Below are 17543 nucleotides of genomic sequence, written 5' to 3' on the forward strand. Positions count from 1 at the left end.
TATACTATAGGTGTCAGGGAATCCTAGCTCTCGGACACGGGTATTAAATAAATGGCTGCACAGACGTAGCTTCACCATCCACACACAATTGGCGTTAAGTTTCCGAAAAGCTCCACTTTCTCTCGGCCGGGGCAGTCAACCGCTGCCCAGGCAGAACCCCATCGTCCATTCAAACCACGCCGTTGGTGCCCATTATTTTGCTCATAGTTTGGTCATACAATGGCATCGATTACTGTGTTGACGATCATGTAGGACAAATTACCTTTAAAAAAAACAACATTTTGGCTTCATTGGCTCTTAAACGTTAAGTGACGATGCGTAAAGTGGAATCGGGTTGTTGTATCTGAGAAGTATTACAAGTACATGAGCACAATATCGGACCCGAGCCAGAGTACTGGTATCGGTATATCCCTAACAGAGATAATATATAAAATCTATGCAGGAGAAAATGTATACAATAAAACAATTACACATATCTAGAGAAGAGAGTCCATCACTGGATTTAATTAAATTGCCTTCCCTCAACTATCACTTGTTAGTAAACTGTTTTAGATAAACGCCATCATTTCGCACGTCTTTTTTTTTTTAAGACGTGCCTTTGAAGCTCTGCGGGCCACATAAATGAGGTAGCGGGCCGTATATGGTGTTTGACAGGTCTGCTCTAGTCTATAGTAACCACTGAATGGATACACATCATGGGGCAGCAGAGAGCAGGACTCACCCATCTCCGTCCAGGTGGATCTTGGTGTCGCTCCACAGAGGAAGAACCATGCCAATGGAACAGTTCCTACTGACGGGAGGGCAAAGCGTGAGGGACAATATGTGAGAAATGATAGCGACCACACAAATTAGTTTCCTATGCTACGTGCCCAGTGGGATCACTCAATGTATTTAAAGGATATTGCAGTGTTTCTAATTTCAGAAATGGGGCACTGAAGAGAATGGTTTTGAAGGGGATGGAGTTGGTGGAGGTGGAGTTGAAGTTGGAGGTTGTGGAGGTAAAGTTGATGGTGGTGATAAGGGCTGAACGATTTGGGGAAGTAATTGAATTGCGATTTTTTAGAATTGCGATTGCGATTTAGTATGAACAACAAAACATTGCAACAAGTCAACATATGAACTGCCCTTTCCTGTAGGCCAGGCCTATGTGTTGAGATGAATTGATGAATGTATTAGAACATCTATATTTAACCATTGAATTGTAAAAGAAAAATAAATACAAGTCTTACTGATCTCCATTCAGAAACAACAAATAAAACAACAAATCACAGAAACTAAAACAAATCACACAAACTAAAATGCAGAAACATAAAAATAACCAATATGTGTCTCTATCACTCATAATAAACATGCATGTAATACTATCAAATAGGTTAACATGTACGATGTGCGACTTGACCACATGTCAGTGGTAGTTATGAAAACCTCAAATCTTTCCCTATGAACTCCGCTCTCTCCTTTCGCTGTGCCGTTTTGAATCTCGTTCATATGGAGTTATACTCTGGATCATTTCGGTCAGTTTTCCCTGCCGGTGGTATTCGTATTGGTATGTCACGTGAGTGGAGGGTAGCGTTGCGTCGCGTACAAGTGAACCCAACGTGGCCAGGTGTTTCTGATTCTGACTTTTTTAACATTAAAAATTTGCGATGTCGGTTAGGATTGGATTAATCGTTCAGCTCTAGTGGTGATGGAGATAATAAAAGGTGATGTTGGTGAAGGCTGAGGGAGTGATGGTGATCAGGGTGTTGCTGGGGATGGAGAGGGTGGTGTTGGTAGAGGGTGATGGAGTTGAAGGTGGTCAGGAGTTCCTCCTACCTGTCTTTGTTAGTGAAGTCCATCCCCAGCAGGATGTTCTCCTCCGTGTCCTGGCGCCCGTTAGTGTACACCACCACCATGTACCGCACGCGCTCTGACCACCCACTCTCCAGACGGACAGCCTACAGACCGACCAAAACCACACTCAATGACGTTTTCACCATTCCAAAGAGCCTTAAGCAAAAAAAACAATTATTGACCGCCAGCAAAGATTTCCAATTTAATGCGGGATGCTGGTATTCATCATTAGTCATCATTGCAGTTGGTGAGTTTACCATTTAACCTAGACATATGGAACACTTGAAGTTATAAATAAATCAAAAGAATGAGCATCAAACATTGATGAAAAGAAAAGCTACAGGGTGCATTTTAATGCTGAAAGCAAAGCATTCTCCAATGGGCAGTATAAGGCATTGAGTGCAAGATGAGAGCCGCTAAATGTTGTTAAAGATGTACTGAACTGAAATAATCAACATCGATAACGTGTTAGTTATGACCATTATAAAAAAAAATTACACCAAAAGAAATATTTAAAAAAATCAATATATAGCTTTTTTTAGCAACAAAAGAAAATGCGTCTTTTAGTATTAGAGCACCGATGACGTCACTGGCATGGTCGGACTAGGTCGTTGCTGCAGACACGCGAACGTCTTCTACACTCCACGGCGGAAAATAGTGATTTTAATATGGCTGGTTACGCGTTTGAGCCTGTGAGGGACATGCCCGACTACCACCCGGTGGAGAGGGATCAATTTCAGGCTCCAGCTCCACCGGATCGTGTGGGTGTGACTGGTGTGCGTGTGGGTGCTCTCGGAGCATGGACACTGCCATTGAATCGGTCTGCTGCCGAGAGGTCCCGGTCAACCTTGACCATCTAATGGTGGGATTAGGTTGCATAACCAGCAGTTATTATATTATAGTGCCTTCACAAGCTCTCATTCAACATCGTACGAGACAGACACTGGTAGCGTGAAGCTGTCTCTGCATCTCAGAAATGAATCCGCAGACAACTCTGTCCCCTTTTCTCCCATTCATTCCAACCAGTGAGCAACGCTAGTCTCCCTTCTCTGGCGAATGCATCTTTGAAAAAAAGAATAAGAATCAGTTTTTAAAATCCTTAAAAGTGATGCCTCACTTTTAAGGATCAATGAGTCATGCCTCGAATCGTGTGATTCGTCCGATGAGCTGCGATTTTGGGGATAAAATAAGAGCGATGACTACAGTCATCGCTCGTATTTTATAAGAGCGACGAAAAAATATATAATAATATAATAATAATAATCACACCGTTGGTCTCCCACCATATGCGCTGTTATCAGCACAAATTATCTGTCCGTAAAAGTTAAAATCCACCATCCCCCCTGGCTTTTTTTTTTACAACTCGACCGCTGTGCATAACCATGCATAGGGCATTTCGGATGCTGTGCGGCGAGAGAGAGGTTTTGGAAGTGGCCATGCTCTCTCTAAGGGACGTCCGAGCGGAGACACTGGAGCACCCCATAAATAGCAACCAAGTAACAAGGCGAAAACGATCATTCCCCCTCCGTTTTCCTTTGACGCATTTCAGGACTATCTCCGTAAAGACGGACTCGACGAAAACGCAACGAGCTGTACAAACGCTGTAGTACCTACCTACATATTCAAGGCATTGGTTCTCCACAAAAATAAGTGGAGCGCATCAAGCCTGCGCGCTGTATAAAAACATTCAAGTCGAGGAGGAGATAGTAGTTGTTTACCTTTTAGATTGAGTAGAAATACTTTTTAATGTACAGTTAGTAATTAAAGTGACCAAGGGGCTGTATTTAAAGCTACAAACATAATACAAAAAAACCTAACTTTAAACGCAACTCTAACGTCGCTTCAGGCGTCCACACGAATCCTAACACGAAACCGCATAGGTCCGGTTTTATTTGAAACCACCCTGGGACCATGGACCTATTAAAGAACATGGTTTATTATCTGCCTAATAACATGGTTATTAAAGACATGGTTTCACAAAAAAAATCGGCTCCGGGTGGACGGGACCTGAAAGACATGTTCGATGCACTTTGGGAGAAACACCCGCGGATGAGCATAGATGGGAGGCGGATTCACGGGTGTCACGTTTACTTTAGGTGGATGTTGGAGGTTTACTTTCTAGTGGATGTTGATGGATGTTGCACAAATGGATATTGCAGATACATCTTACTATGAAACTACTTCTTCGAGTTTAACTCCCTCTGCATCAGCAATCGGCTAGTCGGCGAACATCAGGGTGAGTAGAAAGGGACATTTGTGGAACTTATGTTTACAGAACCGCCGTGCATTAATTAGCAGCTTGGAAACATAGATCTGTGATATCGTCGGAGTAAAAGTTTATACACATTATGGTCGGAGTGCTAGTTTGTGGAGATTGACATGACAGGGGCTGATTGACATCGGAGGGTTAGTCAGTTTTAAGGCTGCCAGCCATGCATTAAGGGCTGGTTTCCTATTCAAAGGTAACCTGTGGAAATGTATGATTACCCCAGCTGCCTTGGCCCTATATAATTCATTAATGCAGCCAGGGGCAATGCAATAAGATGATCCTCCTGTAGACCTGGTTGTTTGCTTTTCCGTAGCCATTTCAGCAAGCCTCAGAACCTGACTCATTACCTGCTATGGCTGCTAGAGCCACAGAGTAGGAGTAGGTTACCATGCCAGTGACGTAACTGATTGTTGAAATCCAACATGGCGGCGCCCTGTAACACTTTCACCGTACAATTTAATCCCTTTTAGCAAGTTCCGCCATTTTTAGTTATTGTACCAATGAGAAGGCAGACAATACATCTGTTATATCAACTAAACTTCAAATTTCAGTTCAGTTCATCTTTAATATTTGCCCAGCGCTGGGTGTGACTGTGTGTTTGTAACCATCTCTTACCAATTTGATTCTGTCTTCGGATCTCAGGATGTTGATCATCACCTGAAGGTGTTGAGGTAAGTCCCCTATGGACACAAACACACCCACACAAACACACACACTTTAGATGACGGCCTATCAGCCCATGTGTGGGTATAGCTGGTCATTAACTGGAGATACACAGAGACTAGATCCTGTTCTACACACTCCGATTCGGTAGGTGGCAGTACATTTAAAGGGGATATATTATACCACCAGGTGTGAGTGTGATTAGCCATTTTGAAAATCTGCTTCTTCTGACATCACAAGTGACATCACAAGGCAACCTAGATGTGTGCTTGATAGATCAGTCTACAAGCCTACCCAGGGCACTGTAGCAAACGTTGCTCATCTATCAGACATAAATCTATGTGGACACGCCCAAAGCATGAATTCGAGTGAGTGAGTGTTGATGTTATAAATCAGAATATGTATTAAGGATACGTATCACAATACATGGTTCACAATGCGATTCCTATCAGACTCATTTCGATATGATAAATATTGCGATACATTGCAATACTTGCTAGTTGGACTAACTGTCTGCCATCCTCGATGTGCTCTTAATAAAACACTACAATTTCCACAGCATAAATTTTGCATCACGCCTTGCCTGCTGCATGCTCTACATAGGCACCTCCCCTTGCCTAAACCAAACAAAGTATTAACTGTATTTTAGAGCAAATCTGACACAGACAATTATATTTTCTACCATGTGTGCTACATGAAAGGACATCTCCTGACTATGTATGGACCTGATTCTCCAGAGCAACTTAGGCTGTGAAAGGGTGTGGTAGCTGTAAATTAATTTGAAGGGCCGCCGACAAACCCAAAAGGGGCATTTCTAATAGAATGTAGCTTAAACTAGCCTAGACTGTCTGCTCATGTAGAAAAGCTCTACCGCTGTCCGCAGTTTTTCGAAACAATGGTGTGGTGTAAAGTGTAAAATACCAATTAAATGGGTACATGTTAAAGTGTAGTGTATTTAATTATGTACCGGATTGAGCATGTTGAATATGAAAATGTTTGAAAAAATTCATACAATTTGAATGTATCTAAAAGGACGACCAATCTAAAAGGACGACCAAATCAACAAAAAATTCACTTCAGGAAGTTTTCTAACATTAACATGAGTTCCCCTAGTCTGCCTATGGTCCCCCAGTAGCTAGAAATGGCGTTAGGTGTAAAACGAGCACTAGGTGTCCTGCTCTGCCTTTGAAAAAACAAAGCTCAGACGCGCCAACTTGGAACTTTCCCCGTGTGTCGTCATACGGAAACATGTCTCCTCAATGTCCTCAATGTCGCGGTTCAGTCTACTTCAGAATGATGATGGAAGTGGAAGAACCAGAGACGTCGGAGAACCCGACACAGTCGTTTGAGATTCATAATATAGTCTAGAGCGCACACAGCTTTTGGCCGTGATAATATATATATATATTATATGATATAGATATCTATGTATAATTTGATATTTAGATATAGAGCTCCAGGACTCCTGCTGGAGCACCCGGATAGTTCTAGAATATTTACATTACAAGGCCAAAAGCTGTGTGCGTCTCCGGATGATATTATAAATCCGAGCCATTGCGATAGTTCCACTGTAAACACTAGGGCTGGCCCGAATGCCATTTTTCAGGCTTCGAATACTCGTTGGTTTTTCCGAGAAAAACACACCATCCAAAACAACATTAATAATCCTTATATACTCCCTGGAGACGATTTTGACAGTATCTGCATATTTTGTTGAAGATTAAATAGCTTTTGAACGTTAATTAGTAGGCCTAAGTAAGTTGGAGTTCCTTACTTTTTCCCCGTGGAAGCGAACAGCTTTTGTTCCGTTCCAAATCAGCTGTCCTCTCTGCCATCTAAGCCCTTACGGGAACTTTTCAATTCATCCTGGAACGTGTCTCAATAAATCCATAACAAATACCGAATATTGATTGTCTTATGTGTCCATATTATATCCATTATATTGACCGGGTATTCCCAAGACGCTCACGCTCTGCAGCAAGCCAGTCACATTTGATGGGCGCGGCGCTGTACAGCGAACGTAAACAAACACCTAAGCTAAGGTTAGCATTTAGCTAAGCATTAATTTTCCTCCCGAGATCCCGCTAATGTTGTGTTATAAAGTTAAGGGAAACAAGATATCTATTCTTCCTCCACCTCTCTCGCTTCTCTGCTTGGTGTCGCTTATAGTTTGCCTCCCTCGCTCTGGTAACTTCACGTAGCATACAGCTACGTCGATCATTGGCCAATTGAAAATGTTCCCAAACTGAAGATTTTTGGGGCATCTTGAACCAGCTCGTTCAATGTCTATGTTGAAGTAAGTGCGCTCACTGCGCTGCGCTCGGAGTTGAGGTGATGGATGCGCTGTGACACTTGTTGTAGTGATGTAATATCCTCCTAAATGAGCAATATACTACTACTACTACTACTACTACAATATTACTAACTTTTATATCCCAAACATTATATTATTTGCTGACATTATATTGCAGTTCTAGCTTCTGACAAAAAAAAATTGTTGAGCAAAAAAAACCAAAAAACCAAAAAAACAACAACGAAGCACCGAATACTGATTTAAGCTTTGAATACTAATTTTCCGAACGAGTATTAGAATATTCAAATAATTCGGGCCAGTCCTAGTAAACACTAGCGTATGGTAAGGTGGCCGCAAGCTGCTCAAGGCTACACCCCCCACCCTCCACCTTGACCCGCACATTTGTAGAAAGTTCATTGTGGGACTGGCTCGTAGTGGCTGTAATTCTGCACCAAGGCTGAATTTCTTGAACGTCTTCAAGTATATAAAAGCATTCATAAAGTAGCATGCCATGGGACCTTTAAAGCAAGCATGAAGACGAAAAACTAGCACTGTAGTTTCTCTCCTCAGAGCAGCAGCTGTGCTGACATGGACTTTACTGCTAATCTGCCTGGCACAAGCTGATCATCAAGTCTACCTGCGTCCCTCACGCTCGGGAAAACCCACATCTGCTTTGAGGGGAGTGGTAAGCATAAGGTTTTCAGACAAATGAGCCGCATAAACTGTGCTAAACAGCAAATTGGGTGTCTGGCAAGGGGAGGCTGATGCAATTAAATGGCTCTTAGTCTGGCATTGTCTGTGCTTTTGAATGTTATCCTGATTTACCTAAAAACACGTTGCTAAATATATAAATAAATATATATATATGCATGCTTGTATATATAATATACATATACATGTAAAACTTACTTTGGCCAAGAACATAGATAAACCAAAAAAGGACCTTCAACTAGTCTGTAAAAAATAGGATATTAAGCATATGCCACAGCCAGCAGCAATATTGTACGCAAGAGTTCTGGGTTGAACTGACAACACCTCTACATAAGTATCAAATTGAAACCTGACAAGCAAACAATCAAAGTTAGATTGATAGTAATTTCGAACTCTACACATTTCTACCTACATCCACTTGTCGGTTGAGATGCATGACTTTTAATAGTCTGAATAAAGGACTTGTCATGACATCCACATTTACTGGAGTGGGGGTTGTGATGGTTCAGACCCCGGCATCGCAGCAGCAGCCGTGCCTAAGGATTGGAAACACCTGACCTGCGTGCTGGTGGTGGGCCTGTGCGTGCTGGCCCTGGGGGCTGGTGCCCTGCTGCAGGAAGAGAGCAGCTCCCTTGACCATGAAGAAACTCTCGCTGAGGCTGGAGAAGGACAAGAGAGGAGGGTTTGGACCAGGGTAAGGACCAGCGTAAGGACCAGGGAAAGGACCAGGGAATGGACCGCGCGGGAAAACCCTGCAAGACGTACAGCTGTAGGCTGTGGCACAACATTTACTAACTTTATGCAAGATCTATGTTCATGCAGTACTCGGCGTTGGCTCGGTCCTAAAAATACAATATTATTGTAAATTATATCACATCGAAAAAGCGGTAGCTAACGTTAGTTGAATCAAGCAAACAAATAGCTGTTGTTTTTGCTCCAAAAAGCTTGACTTACCTCAAATTTAACACAAGATAGTTCCTTCAAATTAGGGCTGTACGGTATGGACTAAAATGTGTATCACGGTATGATTTGAGGCATAGACGGTAACGGTATTATATCACAGTATGTTAATTTTATCTTCTAATTTCGATATAAATACCTCTGAAGGGGTAAATTACTGTTAAGGCAGCAAAACTGCATAAAAAAGTTAGTTACTTCCATCGCTGAAAAACACTAATTACGCTTAATTAGTGTTTAATTAATTAATTAATTAACTTAATTAACGCTTAATAGTATGGATTTGTTTCTCCACATGCTTGCGGACCTTGCCGTATAGTTTTGGCATCTCAATTAGGCTGAAGTGTGTGCGGGCAGGTAACGCGTACCTGGGATCGAGGGTTTTGACCATCTCTTTAAAGCCCTTTCTATCGACATTTTGAAAGGGACCATGTCCTTACACAGGTATACAGTGACGGCGTTTGCCATCTCGTGCCACTGCTGGCATTTTGTCATAAGGACTGGCTTTCAAAATGCCTGCGGAAGCAATGTCTGATTGCAGAGACAGCTTCACGCTACCAGCGTCTGTCTCGTACGGTGTGAAATGAGACTATTACGCAAGCACGCAGGAGCGCTTGCTGCGCGCCTGCCTGCTTGCGCAATACCATACTGCCTGAGAAGGCAGTATAGCTGTCAAATCTGCCCCTGGGAAAAGGTAATGTGGCGCCGAATTGAAAAAGGAACTATGCTTTGTTACCATATTTTCAGTAGTTGCGCGTAACTTTACTTTTTACATGAAAAAGTAGTTATATTACTGTATTAACGTGTTACTTACTTTGTTACGCGTTACACACAACACTGTCTACTGGTCACACCGGTCTCACGGTAACGTCAAAATCCATACCGTAGCGCAAATTAACACTGGTGTACTTTCTATACTGTTTATACCGTAGGCCTACACCCCTACTTCAAATTGACGTTAAAGGTCCCATGACATGCTATTTTATGGATGCTTTAATATAGTTATTAGTGGGCCACTAACACAGTATTCAAAGACGTTCCCGAAATTCAGCCGTGGTGCAGAGTTACAGCCACTCCGAGCCAGTCGCACATTGAGCTTCCCCCAAATGCGCTGTTTTGGTGTCTGTAGCTATAATGCAAATGAGGAGGAGCGAGGCGGGTCATGGAGGAGGGTGGGGGTGTGGACCTGAGCAGCTTGCAGCCACGGTACCAAGCGCTCTGTTTACAGTGGTGTATGGCGAGGGGCACACAGCCTTGTGTTCTGTTAATATTCTAGAACACACGGGGGTCCTGGAGCTCTATATCTAAATAATATCATATTATACATGGATATTTATTTATCGTATAATATATATTATCACGGCCAAAAGCTGTGTGAGCCTCCAGACGATATTATGAATCTCAAACGACCGTGTAGGGTTCTCCGACGTCTCTTGTTCTTCTACGTCCACATCAATCTGAAGTAGACTGAACCATGACACGGAGGAGAAAGGGATTAGTTGTCTCCCGCCAGAGCCTTGCTGCCGAGGGACCACCGCCTCGGCAGCGGTCAGCGCTTAGGCACCACTGCCTCCTGCAGCACCAAGGCAGTGGTCCCTCGGCAGCGGGAAGCGGGGCTCAAGCGGGAGACATTCAAGGCCACCAATCCCTTTCTCCTCCATGTCGGGGTTCATGTACTTCAGGGAGTCAAAGCCAAAGTTCTTTTCCCCCAATTCATTCTTAACCATGGCTGAGATAACCCCCACTACGAGTCTCGTTGTGGAAATACCAGAGACGAGAGTCCGACGTGTTATGCGCCATAACACCAACAGCGTGTACAACACTTTGTGTGTACGCGTGTGTACGACACACGCGTTACAGTCCTGGAGCTCTTTATCTAAATAATATCATATAATACATAGATATCTATATCATATAATACATATTATCACGGCCAAGCTGTGTGCGCCTCCAGACGATATTATGAATCACAAACAACTTCGTCGAGTTCTCCGACGTCTCTGGTTCTTCCACATCAGTCTGAAGTAGACTGAACCGCGCGCTGCCTGCTGCCGGCTGCCCGCTGCCGGCCGGTGGTGCTTCGCGGCGGTGGTGCCTCGCGGCAACCAGCGGCAGGCAGCATGTCGCAGTTCGTACTTCAGGGAGTCAAAGCCAAAGTTCCTATCCCCCAATTCCTTCTCAACCATGGCTGAGAAAACCACAACTACAGTCTCGTTGTGGAAATACAAGAGACGTCAAAGAACCAACGTGTTACGCGCCATAACATCAACAGCAAACACTGTGTGTAATCTCTCACACACACACACACACACACACACACACACACACACACACACACACACACACACACACACACACACACACACACACACACACACACACACACACACACACACACACGGTCGTGTCACATTGGCGGGCCAAATTCTCTGGGCGGGCCAGGGAGAGAAAGGGGAGGAGTTTAGATCCTTTACGACGACATATGGCAGTGGTTCTTAAACTTTTTGTCTGGCGACCCCACAAAAATGTATGGCGAGGTGTGAATACCCCCTCAAACAACTAAATCAAGCAAAAAATAGTAAGCAAAGTAATTAATTTTATTTATTCCATATGAACAAGAACCGAGATAACCAAACAATCACGATTAAACAAGTGTAGGCTGCCGCTATCAGATCAGAACGCTATGTGCATGGCGCGCGCGCACACACACACACAAGCGCGCACACACACACACACACACACACACACACACACACAGCATTAGGCCTACAACGTTACATGGATTATATTCATGGCGATAACAATAACGGTATTTTTTTATTTCGCTTTTCTGGTTTACTATCTTTAACAATTTCAATGGGAAGGGTTGGCCTGCTTCCGTGAACATAGCAAGTTAATTCTAGGAGGAATGCTGCATACGGCGACACAGAGATTTTCCTCCACGGTGCTGAGCCGACATCTGTATTTATTTTTTATATATGCGAGGGACGAAAATGTCTTCTCGCACAGATAGGTTGACCCGAAAGGCGTTAGAATTTCCATGGCAGCCTTGGACAATCCGGGGTATTCCTGCGCAACAGACAGCCAGAATTCATCCAGTGATTTTGATGCAAATGATGTCTGTATGGTTCGGTCACTGGATAGCTCAAGCAGCGCATCTTCAAGCTCAGATGACAGATCGTTTGAAGAGCAGCTGGTGAATGGTTGTCGTATCCAATCATAATTCTCCACATTTTCCGTCTGAAAATATTGATGGAATTTTTCGAGGAGGCTTTGGAGATGAACGTTGATGGAGGCCTTCAATGAATTGACATTCACGTCATCCTCCTCCAAAAAGTCATGCAGCTCCGAAAACATCTCAAAATCCCCACTCTCCGCACGGACTGCCCAACGCTGCAGCTTTTTTGTGAAATCATTCACTTTGTCCGAGAGGGTCAGGATGTTAGTGTTGAGGCCTTGTAGTGACAGGTTGAGCATATTTAATTTGTCGAATATGCATGACAAATAAGCAAGGGCTATCCATTCCGAGTCAGTGAGATGGTGCGCAAAAGCAGAGTTTGCGTCTGAGAGGAAGGTGCGCACCTCGCTTCGCAACTCAAACAGGTGTGGGAGGACCTTGCCCCGTGAAAACTTCAGAATCGAAAAGAAGGGATTCGTGTGTACCGTATTTTCCGCACTATAAGGCGCACTTAAAAGCCGGTAATTTTCTCAAAAAACGACAGTGCGCCTTATAATCCGGAGCGCCTTATATATGGATCAATTCGTGTTTACAAATGAACAAAGTTGTCAGAACGCTTAATAAAGTTTGAATTTGTCTGACTGTTTTGTTGACATTCCCTTTATGGCTGGTTCAGACCACACGACAGATATTCCTCCACTATTAGGAAGGTCACACTATACGATCACAGAGCCAGGAAATCGGGCGGAAGACTGGCCACACTACAAGATTCGAGGGTGCGATGCTCTACTTTGTATCATTCACGTTTGCAAGATATTTAAAAAATCTAAGGTTTGGAACTGCGTAATTGTGTTTTACTTTTTTGTCATAAAGGTTCCAGTTTTATATCTGCTAAATGCAGCAACTCGTCCTCACAGTTGCGTTGCGCGCGACGAGCTATACAATTAGCACAGCTCCATCTAGTGGATGCATAACGCATCCCCAGTCAAACGTTTGACTGCAGTATCTTCTATGCTATGCGCCTTATAATCCGGTGCGCCCTATTTATGAAAAAAGTTCTAAAATAGGTCATTCATTGAAGATGCGCCTTATAATCCGGTGCGCGTTATAGTGCGGGAAATATGGTAGACCCCATTTCCTGACAGAGAAGGGTGAAGAGTCTAGTATTGAGTGGGCGAGATTTGATGAAATTCACCATTTTAATTGCTGTCTGGAGAACATTGTTAAGCTCGGGCTCAAGTGTCTTGGATGCCAGGGCCTCTCTGTGGATAATGCAATGGGTGAACTTGGCATGTGGTGCAATGCTAAGGACCTTTGCTTTCAGCCCTTTATATTTCCCCAACATAGCAGCTGCACCGTCTGTGCATATGCAGTTGGCCCATTGCAGCCCTGCGTCTTCCATCCAACCATTGAGACAATTAAAAATGTCACTGCCGGTACACCTTCGTTCCATCAGAGAGCAGAACAGCATGTCCTCGTGAAGTTTTCCTTCATAACTGTAGCGAACAAACACCAATAATTGCGCGACACTTGTCACGTCAGTAGACTCATCTAACTGTAAAGAAAACCTTCAGTTTTTTACTCTCTCGATTATCTGACATTTCATGTCATTAGCGATCTCGATAATGCGCTTGGACATTGTATCATTGGAGAGGGGGATTTGCTTGAGCGCACTTGCAATCTTTTCACCATGCGTTGCGGTGGTCATCGCAATTGCTGCAGGGAGGATGAGGCTTTCGGCAATTGTGTGTGGCTTCTGTGCTTTTGCCACAAGGTGGGCCACTTCATAGGAAGCTGCCAAGGCTTTGGTGGGCAAGGTAGCTTGCCCATGCACTACGGTCTTCTGCCCTTGCAGGGCAACTTCTTTTCGCAGAAAGAAAGTAATTGGTATCGTAGCGTCCTCAGGATGGAGGGGTTTCGAGATGTTGTTTCATTTTGACAGGTTTTAAGCTCTCATTCGCCAGAACATCACCGCAAATCACACTTTGTGGGTGGTCGAGGTTATCTTTTACTTGGCAAGTGAATCCATATTTCAGAAATTCTTTCTGTCTGGCAGACGCCTCGTTTGTTCCTTTTTATTCTCGCCGGCCTGTAGACTTGTCCCATCGGAGGATCGCGGAGGAGTAGACTCACTGGTAGCTGGCACTTCCGAGCTTTCGTTCGATATTTTAAGCAGCCACCCCTCCATTTTTGCTTTTAGGCTACCTATGTCTTTTTATTTTGTTTTACTTGAAATAGCAGGAACAGGTTGAGTTTGCATATAGTGGGAGCAGATAGTTACATTGTTTCTATCAGCGGAGTAGCCCATAGGCTGAACCAGATCTCGTTGAAAGACGAAAACATATTTTCTCTCTTCTCTTAACTGCGTGTAAATAAGAAAAAGGCAGATTTTTTCCCCAATATTATTTTCCTTTGTTTCACCTGGCATAATAATAATTTCAGACTGAATGCAGAAAATTATTGGTGACCCCACGGAAGTTTTTGGAGACCCCATTTAGGGTCGCAACCCCTAGTTTAAGAATCACTGACATATGGGACCACATTCCAAATCAGCGCGCTTGAGTCTCCGTTTTTTCAAAGGTGAGCAGAACACCTAGTGCTCGTTTTACACCGAACGCAAGTTTTAGCCACGGGGGGACCATAGGCAGGCTAGGGGAACTCATATTTATGTTAGAAAACCTCATAAAGTGAGATTTTCATGCCATGGGACCATTAAGAGTTTCCATCAGACTCGCGCGTTAACCAGGCGTCTCGTCCAAAGGCGAGCTCAGTTGGCGCTGTGTGCTTCAAGATTCTGAAGCAAGTGCTGAGATTCTGATTGGCCCAGAGAAATGTCAATTATAACAATTATCCAATAATGTTTCATATGAAGGACAGCCTTCCCAAGTTTGCAGCGACATTGATTTGCTTGTTTCAGCATAGTAGTCTATGCTGAAACAAGCAAACTATGTTCTCTCCATATTGGGATTCACTATAGCTGTAGTCTTTGTCCTACAACAACTTAGTTCACATTAAAGTTCGTACACACACACACACAAACACAGACACACACACACAGACACACACACACAGACACACGTGAAATACATCCGTAGTAGATGGGTAACAAAAATATTCCCTATGGCAGGTTGTTCCTGGTGGCAACATCTAACCTGATTGGTTGCAATTCAGATGGTCCATGTCAGTGTCAGTTGGAGTTAAATTTTGGTCGCAGCAGTTAGGGGGCTCTCTGATTCGTCAGGGGTGAGCCTGACGAATGAGCCCAGGTCGCTCCGCATGCAGGCTGAGATGCAACACTTATCTCACAGCAACTGAACTGCATAGCTAGTGCCGAGTTGTGCTTTTCTACCAGTCGCTAATAAGCCCCTATAGTGGGTCCATGAAGACGGAGGTAGAGGCCTAGAACCTGGTCTGCTTGTATAACATTGAATGCCATGAAGAGGATACGTTGTAAAAAATACCAGGACGGACATTTTACATCTGAAGATCAGTAGCTATGACAAGTGTCGGTCTGACGGAAGTGAAGCATCAGGGTTAAAAAAAACAACACAATTTGTGTCAGTGATTGGAGTAAACAATTGCTCTGCGGTTTGTTTCAATTCCTTCTACCTACGCCTACTTGGGGGTAAAAGGGATCAAACCTCTTGCTCCTGCTCTGTTCTGCTGTGCAGCGAGGAGATAAGGAGGAAGGCCGAGCTCTCTGAGTGGCCAACGACGTGCGTCGCGACTTAGGTCGCGACGTAGGTCGCATTGGTCGCTATGTTGGTCGCTCGTCTGGCTGCTTTCAGTCGCTGTGGTCGCTGGCTGGCTTGGTCGCTCAAAGTCTATGGGCGGTCGTTAATCAGTTAATTTGCCTGTTATTAACTGTTTTTTTGCGACAGTTGAAGTACCAGAAAGCCATGCTCTCTGGCGAAAGCTACCTACAGCTCTTTATTGCTAATATTATTTTAATATTTTTCTATGGAATTACAGTTTAAAATGATGAAATCGTTGCTCTATCAGTATCAATAAAAGGGGGCGTATTCAAATAATGTATTGTTATATTGTTATAATTATTTGTTTTGTTAAATGTCATTAAGCCTAACAAGGTATATTATGTACAAAATTCTTCGTTATAGAGTGATATACTTTAATATCAGTGTAACAGTTGGCAGTCCATGCCACAGGGGTACAAGGTAGTGACGCTAGTTTAGTAATCCAGGGGGTGGATGTTCGATTCTCTCCACGTTCAATCGGCCTCTTGACACAATCGGCCTCTTTCATTTTAACATTTTAGTATGATTTAGTACGATGGTATGATAATTATACGACGTAAATTACGTCGTATGATTATCATACCATCGTACTAAATCATACTAAACTGTTAAAATTAAAGAGGCCGATTGCATCTGTAAGTTTGACTAAAAGAGCAAAAATACATCTGACCGTGGAGAGAATCGATCACCCGTCCTCTTGATTACTAACCTAACCTGGCATTTACTGTCAATCTTTACACTCATATATAATCAACTCTATAACGAAGAACTTTGTACATAATGTACCTTGTTAGGCTTAATGACATTTCACAAAACAAATAGGCTATATATAATATATAAAATACCTTATTTGAATACGCCCCAAATGACAAATATATTTTATTGATACTGATAGAGCAACGATTTCATCATTTTAAACTGCAATTCAATAGAAAAATATTAAAATAATATTAGCAATAAAGAGCTGTAGGTAGCTTTCGCCAGAGACCATGGCTTTCTGGTACTTCAACTGTCGCCAAAAAAACGTCAATAACAGGCAAATTAACTGATTAACGACCGCCCATAGACTGAGCGACCACAGCGACTGAAAGCAGCCAGACGAGCGACCAACACAGCGACCTACGTCACAACCAATGCGACCTAAGTCGCGACGCACGTCGTTGGCCACTCAGAGAACTCGGCCCTACTGGAGATAAGCTGAGGTCATTGTTTCGAGAGGGCCACTGCCTCCTTCAGGGTGTTTAGACAGGCACTAAACCCTCTTACTAGGCAAGCTCTAACCAGGACCAGCAGGTTGTGCCGTCTACTATTCACTGATTATTTTAAACGCAGATCATTTATTTCTTAGGTTTTAAATCGCTTAAAGACATTGCTGCTTAGATATCTTCTCATTTTGTGTTTAAAACCGTGTGTTTTCATGTTTTAATTGAGTTTTTTTTCCCCACTTTAGTAATTGTAAATCATTGATTAATTTGCTTTAACTTATCTCGTCTATATTATGCAGCAATTCAACATTTATATAGTAAATGTTATGCTAACATTATGTATTTTTTTTTATGTTTTATGGTTTTTTTTTAACACTCAAATCATAAACTATTAATTTATGATAATATGTTTAATTTCAAGCAGACAGGCATAACATCTTAAACAAATAAAAACAACTTTATTACTGATTTGCTATAGAAGTCGTCCCTGCATCCCTGTGTTGAATCTCTTCTTCCCATCTCATATTCATGTCTTTGAAACAGCAGCATCTATCACTTTGGAAAGAAGATGTTCCATGCTTCTGTGAGTCTTGTATAAGAGGAAAGACTTACCTCTGATTTAACCTTCGTTCATCATCACTCCCAAAATCCTGAAAAACAAAAGATATTGATAATAATT

At 43.0% G+C, this 17543-nt stretch overlaps 1 protein-coding gene across 2 annotated transcripts in view; it reads right to left on the bottom strand.

Moving 5' to 3' along the window:
• Window positions 1-17543, bottom strand: part of LOC307080640 (protein phosphatase Slingshot homolog 1-like) — a 34798-nt gene that overhangs the window by 13747 nt on the left and 3508 nt on the right. The window contains exons 2-6 of one of the 2 annotated variants that reach the window (XM_079743439.1): window positions 17477-17514; window positions 8328-8428; window positions 4718-4782; window positions 1816-1937; window positions 722-787 (exon numbers count right to left, since the gene is read on the bottom strand). In XM_079743439.1, coding sequence (XP_079599565.1) covers window positions 722-787; window positions 1816-1937; window positions 4718-4782; window positions 8328-8428; window positions 17477-17514 — 392 coding nt within the window. Of the gene's footprint in view, window positions 1-721; window positions 791-1815; window positions 1938-4717; window positions 4783-8327; window positions 8429-17476; window positions 17515-17543 lie in introns of both variants that reach the window. The other variant, XM_079743438.1, reaches the window with a different exon arrangement.

This window comes from Pollachius pollachius (assembly GCF_949987615.1).
Source record: "Pollachius pollachius genome assembly, chromosome: 1".
Lineage (NCBI taxonomy): Eukaryota > Metazoa > Chordata > Actinopteri > Gadiformes > Gadidae > Pollachius > Pollachius pollachius.